At 41.9% G+C, this 9,067-nt stretch overlaps 1 protein-coding gene across 1 annotated transcript; it reads right to left on the bottom strand.

Moving 5' to 3' along the window:
• Nucleotides 1-4,676: 4,676 nt before the first annotated feature.
• On the bottom strand, nt 4,677-8,540 carry LOC117862187 (enoyl-[acyl-carrier-protein] reductase [NADH] 1, chloroplastic). Its single transcript, XM_034745717.2, has 13 exons — nt 8,380-8,540; nt 7,631-7,886; nt 7,088-7,197; nt 6,948-7,003; nt 6,769-6,853; nt 6,638-6,685; nt 6,420-6,494; nt 6,179-6,290; nt 5,852-5,903; nt 5,709-5,760; nt 5,549-5,606; nt 5,172-5,270; nt 4,677-5,055 (listed from the first exon to the last, which is right to left on the bottom strand). Exons 2-13 carry the CDS (start codon nt 7,863-7,865, stop codon nt 4,925-4,927), a joined length of 1,113 nt encoding a protein of 370 aa, XP_034601608.1. The 5' UTR covers nt 7,866-7,886; nt 8,380-8,540; the 3' UTR covers nt 4,677-4,924.
• Between the last annotated feature and the right edge of the window lie 527 nt (nt 8,541-9,067).

Here is a 9,067-nt window from a genome sequence, read left to right as displayed (position 1 = left end):
CTGCATGTCATGTCCTAAACTATGTTCCTACAAAGAATAAAGAGGTAACACCATTCGAGGAATGGGAGAAGAAGAGGCTTACCCTTTCTTACTTACGGACTTGGGGTTGTTTGGCAAAGGTTAGTGTGCCAATAACTAAGAAATGTAAGCTTGGGTCTTAAATAGTGGATTGTGTCTTTCCAGGTTATGCTATTCATACTGTTGGTTATAGATTTTTGGTAGTAAAATATGGACTACTAGACATGCATGTTGGTACAATTATGGAGTCCAGAGATGCTACATTCCTTGAAAACATTTTTCCAATGAGAGATGAAACAAGTTCATATAAGCAAGAGATTATCGAGGATGATAGCTCTACCATGCCGATAGAACACAATGAACCTACACTTGTGGAAAATCTTGAGGAGGATAACAATGAACCACTTAGAAAGAGCAAGATATGAAGGACTGCAAAGTCTTTTGAAGATGAGTTCATTGTATACCTTGTGGATGACACACCTAAAACCATTGAATAGGCATATTCATCTCCTGATGCTGACTATTGGAAGGAAGCAGTGAGAAGTGAGATGGATTCAATTATGTCTAATGGTACTTGGAAATTTGTTGATCGTCCTTACGGGTGCAAACCTATAGGGTGCAAGTGGGTGTTCAAGAAGAAGCTTAGGCTTGATGGTACTATTGAAAAGTACAAGGCAAGGCTTGTGGCCAAGGGCTATACCCAGAAAGAAGGAGAAGATTTCTTTGACACTTATTCACCAGTTGCTCGATTGACCACTATTCGAGTGTTACTTTCCTTGGCAGTCTCATGGTCTTCTCATTCATCAAATGGATGTTAAGACAGCTTTCCTTAATGGAGAGTTGGAAGAGGAGATCTATGTGGATCAGCTAGATGGGTTTGTAGTAGAGAGTCAAGAAGGAATGGTGTATAAGTTACTTAAATCTCTATATGGCCTCAAGCAAGCACCTAAGCTTGCATGAGAAGTTTGATAGAACTCTCATGTCTGCTGGCTTTGTTGTGAATGAAGCTGACAAATGTGTATACTATCTCTATGGTGGGGATGAAGGAGTGATTCTATGCTTGTATGTTGATAACATACTGATCTTTGGAACATGTCTTAAGGTGATTAAGTCAAAGATTTCTTGTCTCAAAACTTTGAGATGAAGGATTTGGGAGAAGATGATGTTATCCTGAATATTAAACTACTAAGAGAAGGTGATGGTGGGGTTATGCTTTTGCAATCCCACTATGTGGAAAGATCTTGAGTCATTTTGGTTATAGCGACTGCAAGTCTGCTCCTACACCTTATGATGCTAGTAAAGTATTAAGGAAGAACAAAAGAATTATGAGAGATCAGCTGAGATACTCCCAGATCATTGGTTCACTTATGTGCTTAGCTAGCGCTACGAGACCTGATGTCTCATTTGTTGTGAGCAAACTAAGCCGGTTTGTTTCAAATCCAGGAAATGATTATTGGAATGCTCTTGAAAGAGTAATGCTTCTAAAAGGCACTATGGACTATGGGATTCATTATACCGGGTACCCAAGGGTACTTGAAGGTTATAGTGATTCAAATTGGATTTCTGATGCTGATGAGATAAAAGCCACAAGTGGATACGTGTTTACACTTGGAGGTGGTGTTGTTTCATGTAAGTCTTGCAAGCAGACCATCTTAATGAGGTCAACAATGGAATCAGAACTCACAGCATTGGATACCACCACTATTGAGGTCAAGTGGCTTCATGATCTCCTTATGGATTTGCCGATAGTTGAAAAACCGATACAAGCTATCCTAATGAATTGTGATAATCAAACTGTGATTACCAAGGTGAACAGTTCAAAGGATAACATGAAGTCATCTAGGCATGTAAAGAGGCGGTTGAAGTCTATCAGGAAATTGAGAAACTCCGGAGTGATAGCCTTGGATTATATCCAAACAATTAAGAACCTGGCAGATCAATTCACAAATGATCTTTCACGAAACGTGATAGACAATGCATCTATGGAATTGGGCTTGAGATCCACATGAGTCTTGCTATAGTAGTAAGCTGCTCTATCTGATTGGAGATCCCATGAAGTAGAGTGGTGAAACAAGCTATAGTCTGACTGAGAGAAGAGATCCTTTGTAAAAGGCCCATTCTAATGAAGGTGCATATCTATTCTAATTTTGTATTGCAATTTGGTTTATACCTTAATGTGTTCCAAGTGGCTTCTTAGAAATAAGGGTGTTGTTTACTTTAAAGCAAAGATGATGTCCTATAGAACATCTTTTGAGGAATACACCTATATGGGTCTGACTACTGGTCATAGTCTATGAGATTGGGTGATCTCTAGAAACCCATGAAAGGCCTGGAGTATGAGTTATAATCTCCAAACCGCGGGGATGCTTTCGCAGCCTAGTATCAGTGAAAGGGTTTTGGCCAAGCTTGCTTGCACAAGATTGACAATTCAAGGCATAGTTCATTGTTTAGTTGTGAATAAGTGTAACCTTAGTTCTAGATGGATGTTCAACTTAACAGTCTCTATTGAAATACTGGTATATCAAAGATTACAGTGGATTTGAGAGCATTTCTAGTATGGTTTGAAATTCTTGCTGGGGATTGTTGGAATATACGAGCTTGGCCCAATTATTCAATAATTCAATTAAAAGAATTAAAGCCCGCTAATAAATGCTAGGGAGTTATGTGGTTAGTCCCATATGGGTAATTGAGGAGGATCTTAACCAACTTAAATGGTGGATTGTTTGTACACCGTATGTGAAGTTGGTAAAGGAGATTGGCATGCCACGCGCGCGTGCTCTTGCTCACCTCGCCGAGCCGGGCTGAGGCCGTGGCGTGTCGAGTCGGTGTGGTGCGGTGCGGTGCGATCGGACGTGATGTGCTAAGATGGGATGAAAAGGTTTTGGTATTAAATGCAATTATTTTGAGACATAAAACCTTGGCAGATACTAGCAATTCATGGCAGAGAATTAACTTGCGACTAAGGGGCGCCTTCCCTCCTCAACCTACACCAACACACTACAGTACTCCTGTTCAGGAGACCTCTTCCTTCTCCCTCTATTTTTCTGCTGCTATCTTCGCATCCCCATCGCTAGCGCTGCGCGCACAGCCTTGGCAAGAGCAGGTCTCCGAAACCTTGCACGTTGAACTGCACGGGATAGCGGGCAATCAGGTTTTTGGGGAGCATCGCCATACGACTGCTCGCTTGCTCCCTGAACGACTACTTTGTCTACATCCCGGTGGCCCGTACGACTACTTCATCTAGTTCCTGGTGGCGTTCGAGGGACTGCACTGCATACCTCTTCCTGCATTGGCTTGTACGACTACATTGACTGAGGTCACCTCACGATTAGTATGACTAATCCAGGTGATAACAGCGCATCCGGTTCCTCTGGAACTGGCACCGTCCAAGGGTACAAACTTAAACCTATGTGTTTTTTTCTATTCATGATTATGTTAGTGTTAAATATGAACACGTGCACATATTCTGTTTCACTGATAATATTAATATTTTACATGTTTAATTTTAAAATTAAAATATACCGAATTGTGCCTAAATATTTAACATTAGGCTGTTACATATGAGCTCATCTGTTTGTTCTACGTTCTCGGCCTAATAATTCGACTATAAAATTCATATTAGTATTGCAACTAGCCCTGCTAATTGGCTGAAATCCAACATGTAACCCCACGTCCCCACCAATCCATGCTAGCGTGCCAAAGGAAGATAACCCATCAGCAGCAGAAAGCGGACCACCTCAAACCTTCTCATTCCTTCTGCTACTAACCTAAATAAATTATTGGCTAAACAGTGAACTTCTACCCATTAAGAAACCAATAAGAAACTATTTCTTGTGAAACAAACCACCCCTTGCCACGAAACCCGGCTAATCAGTTTGGCTTAATGGTTAGATTTCCATTTTGAGCTCATTTTGGTTGGTTACTTAGCCAATCAGTATTTCTATCTGGCTTTCGGACGCCAGATAGTTACTTGGCTTCAAAAACTTTAAGATTTGTGCGTAAAATAGAAGCTATTCGATTGCCCTCCTTCCCTTTAATGTCACTGCCTCACATGCCGCCGAGTAGAATCTGGAGGAGCGGGCGGGTCGCTGCCAGCTCAGGGTGGTGGTTGAGGCTAGCGGGGTTAGGGTTTCTGGGTTCCGAAGCTTCCAATGACCGGAGATTCTAGAGGAGGTCGGTGGCAGCGGTATACCGCCTGACGGCGGAGGGCAGGGTGGAATGGGAGCACCGCCGGCCGAGCAGGGCATGACCCCCGGTGGGCGACGGCTGGTAGCAGGGTAGCGAGGAACGCAAGATTAGAAAGGGTGGGGAGGAACTGAGGAAGGGTGGTGGCTGTCAATGGACGGGCTGCTGTCCGACCGAGGCGCGCGGAGGCAGTGGCGGGGGTGGAGGCACGAAGAGGAGGAGTGGGCCTTCATGAGATAGGAGCCCCGGGCTAATTGCAACCGAGCAGTATCATGCTACCACCACAGATTTTTCTTCTCATTTTTGTTCTGGTTTGCGTACGCAGAACGTTACAGCACTCTGCTACTTACCTATGCTTTGCTTGTGCTTGTATAACAGAGCTCATCCAGGATTTACTCAGCCACAGTGAAAATACTACCTTCCGTCCATATAATTTGGAATGGAGGGAGTATTAAGTGCTGAAATATCAGAAATGGACCAAAAGGGATTACTGGACTGCTTCAATCATTTCAAACCACGTCGTAGCATTTACCAAGTACCCATCAACATGAAAATTACATTAATATGGCCTCCGAACACCAAAGGCGGCATAAGGCCAGTTTCTTCTTATATATTTTTTAACCTTTCCTGCCCTTACCTCTCACACTAACTAATTAAGGTCTTTATTCAAGAATCACGCCGCAAAGAAGCAGGAAAGCCCGTCTATCTACCTCGGCCATGCCTATGATGTTATTGTAGGGCTGTCAACTGCAAGCCCCATCGTATTGAGTCCGTTGTCGACATACACGGTCGAGCCTGTGATGGCAGAAGCCAATGGAGACACCAGGAATGCAGCTGTGTTCCCCACCTCATCTGTTCAACATGCAATATTTTTGTTAGAGAATATTTTGAAGAAAGAGGTTGCATCTGCTTTCAGATAATACAATGGAAGGGGTCAGCGAGTCATAGTAAAAGAAGGCGATCTTGACCTGCCAACAGTTCCTTCTGCAGTGGTGCATTGACATATGAGTACTCTATCATCTTCTCAATAAATCCAATTGCCTTAGCAGCTCTACTCCCAAGAGGACCTACAGATACCACAAGCAGAACACAGTGAAACAAATTTGAGGATGCATGAGTCACTTAATTGCTAAATGTAGATATCCTAAGTTGATTGTATTCAATGCTTAGGGGAATAATAATATCATGGGAAATCTTCACCATATTTATTAAACACTAATACATTTATTTACCAGCATCATTCACTATATGTATAGAAAGCACTATTAGAACAATATTGATACTGATAATTTTCTCATGAAATGAGTCAGTTACACAGTACTCATTTCGAATGAACATAGCATACCTGCAGATATGGTGTTGACTCTGATTTTGCCTTTCCGTCCAGCTTCAAAAGCAAGCACCTATATTGACATGTGGGAAAAGGTGTAAAGAAAAAACATAATTTCGTAGGAAAATAAATCATTCATGTACAGTTAGTTGTACACAACTATGCAAGACCATACCCGTGTATCACTCTCAAGAGCTGCTTTGGCAGAACTCATGCCACCACCATATCTATCAGGAAAAGAAAAGTAATAATAAATATAGCCACAAAAAAGTAATTTTAGCTCAACAATTAGTTCATATAAATCTCAAGAATAATTACCCAGGAATTGCCCTTTCAGATGCAATGTATGTTAATGAGATGCTAGCACCACCTGCAAAATATTGAAATTAATGAAACAGTCAACAAAAGGTCATGATATTGTGTTTTTGAACATATTTTCTATGTTGAAGAATACGAAGAGTGAGTTTCTGTCCTCTAAAAATTTCACCCTCATGAATCACATTGTAGATAGTTAAAGCAACAGCACTAAGATGATTCATGGGCTTGACAAAATCAAAAACAAATAGCAAGCAGCACTAGCAGAATTATTTGTAGCATGTAAAATAATTGTATGAGTGCCAGCAAAGCATAGGAGATATGCACTACCTGGATTCATTATAGGAAGGAAGTGCTGAAGCAATGAAACATAGGAGTAACTGGATGCTGAAATCGCAGCAAGATAGCCTCTCCTTGATGTCTCCAATAAAGGCTTTGTTACCTTCAAACATGAAGGTAGGTGATTTTCAGTGAAGGTTTCATGAGCATGTCACAAGAAAGGGCTGCAGCACACTGGTGTGCGCACGCACAAGCAGAGATAGAGATAGAGTGAGGGAGAGGACGATTGTACCTCAGGACCATTAGCAAGAGAATGCACAAGTATGTCAATGCTACCAAAATCATTCTTCACTGATTCGGCAACTTCCTGTTAAATTAAGAGGAACTATATTAGTCAAATCTTTAAAGTTTTCATAAAAACCAGGTCCCTCATTGCTGTTGAGTGTTAGTTTCTAGAAAGCTAAGAACCTAGGCAGCTGTATGGAAGGAAAATGGTTGGCATCTACACACCTTAACAGTCCAGTTTGATGATCCAGCATATCTTTTGTTCGATTTGACCTAAAATAGAGAAATAAAATGTTAACAATGAAGAGCCATGTAGCAAACTGAATAAGTATATACATATAAAATAACAACATTACATCTTCAGGAACATCCTCAGGGGAATCATAGACAGCATCAAGTGGATAGACTTTAACAATATCCATAAGAGATCCATCTGGCAGCCTGTATCAACAGAAAGTCACACACTTGCAAAATTAGTAGGTTGAGAGCTAGACTGTATGAATGCTGAAACCAATAAAAAAAATAAAATACAGACTTGCGTGATTCGTCAAACTTTCCACGCCTCAGACTTGTCTCAAATATGTTAAGTGCCTGCCATTGCAGAATACTACATGAGATAATTGATCAGCACAAATGTCCAAGGTGAGGAACTCTGCAAGAACTCGGTAAACATACCGGCACCCATGTACCAACAAGAATTTCAGCACCAGCTGCAGCAAGAGCTTTTGCAATTGCCCATCCATAGCCATTATCATCAGCAACTCCAGCAATAAATGCCCTTTTGCCTGAAACGTTAACAGTACATGAGAAAATTTGTAGTTCTTGAGAAGGCTTCCTGCCACAGATCAGACAGACAATAAAGTCCTTTATGTTTTCATTCTTTCAATAAATCAAATTACATGACATGATTATATTATGCAATTTCTGGTTCTTTTTAAGGCATAAGGGGATATCTATTATCATCTATGGTAGTCATATTTTGTTTTTTTTTTTTAAATTAAAGCACCACAAACGGTTTCTGATTCTATGCCCATTAAAGTTAAGCTGTTTCAAGGAAATCAGGTTTTCAATCACCAAAGGGTACCATGGAGGTAACAACTAAGAATTGAACTTAGTCTTCCATTATGATTGTCAATATTTGAAAAAACTCAATAATAAGCATATACGACAAAACTAGAAGCAAATACTATAGCAGCATACTCTTGCAATCTGAGTTACCTCTGAGATCAATGGGAAGCGCCTGTGGGCCACTCTCTCCTGACATTGCCCTTACAACAAAACCAGTGCGCTTAGAACTGAGAGGCCTGGAGCAGAAGATTTTGGGGCAGCTTGCAAATCTAGCAGTGGTTTCAATCCTGGAAACTGCTGCCCTCGAGGCGAGCATTCCTTGTGAGGCCGAGATGCAGGGGCGTGCAGCCACCATCTTCACACCAGCAGCTGCTGAAGTACTCATCTTCTTCACTGCCAGCTAAGCCTGTCCAGTCAGAACATCAACGGAGCGGTGACAAATATACTCGTATGGGTTCAACACAAGAGCAGAAACACTGTTCATCCCAGGATGCAGAACAGAGATCTTCTCCATTTCCAGACAAACAGATAATGCTTTCTGAATTATAGAACTACTATTCTAACGAATCGGTGACAGAACCAAGATTCAAAGCTCAGCCTCCTCACCGAGGAGCAGGATTTGAAGTTCACGACTCCCTGAACTTATCCAACTAAAGACCAGATTACACAACCAAACAAAGGCACACATCTCCAATTCTCGTCCCTCGAAACAAAACATGCGACGGATTAATTCAGCTCGCGGTGCGCTAACACCAGCACACGACGCCATCGACATGGATCGCCCCCTAAGATTCACCCTCCTAAAAGAACAGAATAGCCGCGCGCGTGCACCGAGAAGCTGGCGCGGATCGCGGACGAGGAACGGGAGGATCGGGAGGATCGGGAGAGGCGAGGCTTACCTGGCCTCGGGGAATGCGGGAGGGGGGATCTGGGAGCGCGATGCGCGTGCTGCTTGGGCAAGCAGAGGGTGGTGGAGCGGAGGAGGAGAGGGAGCTGCGGAAATAAAACGAGGGGGTTTTCGATGAGACCGAGGGGACGAGGTTTTGGAGTAGCTGAGAAACCAAGAAGCAAGCGCACGTCCTGTTTGTTTTCTTCTTTTTTTTTCGAGGGATTTGTTGGCTATCAGCCCATGCGCCGACTGACTGCAAAGTCTCTTTCGGCCCATGGAATAAGTGCGTACCTTTTTCTTTCTTTCCTCTCTTTTTCCGCAATGTTAATTCCACATGCGGCCCCGCCCCTGTGCTGGCCCGCGCGGAGCGTTCCTGCGCGCACCCCGCGTACCTGAGTGTGTTTTTTTTTCTTTTCAATTATTTTTCTATACCAGGTACATACTATGTATACTTATGTGCATAAATTTTTTTCATAACATTCTCTCTCAAAAGTTATGAAAAATGTTATGCGTATAAGTTATGTATATCGTGAAAGTTGTATTACGAAATTTACCACCTAAAAAAAATTATGTGTACAAATTGTAGGTATAGGTTACAGCTTTTAAAAAATAAAATTCAAAATTATTCTTATAAATTATACATATAAGTTCTGCACGCTATTGAAGTTGTGCTAAAAAATTATCTCAGAAAAATTATA

The sequence above is a fragment of the Setaria viridis genome, chromosome 6 (assembly GCF_005286985.2).
Source record: "Setaria viridis chromosome 6, Setaria_viridis_v4.0, whole genome shotgun sequence".
Classification (NCBI taxonomy): Eukaryota; Viridiplantae; Streptophyta; class Magnoliopsida; order Poales; family Poaceae; genus Setaria; species Setaria viridis.
Note: the sequence above shows the minus strand (reverse complement) of the source record. Positions and strands in the feature narration are given on the sequence as shown.

Bases quoted from the DNA above. Each gene is read 5' to 3' on its own strand.
- LOC117862187 (XM_034745717.2), bottom strand. From the start codon at position 7,865: ATGAGTACTTCAGCAGCTGCTGGTGTGAAGATGGTGGCTGCACGCCCC. The intron at 6,854-6,947 runs GTCTGTATTTTA...CTGTTGATACAG, and splicing joins AAGTTTGACGAATCACGCAA to GCTGCCAGATGGATCTCTTA. The intron at 6,495-6,637 runs GTGTGTAGATGC...TTAATTTAACAG, and splicing joins CATCAAACTGGACTGTTAAG to GAAGTTGCCGAATCAGTGAA.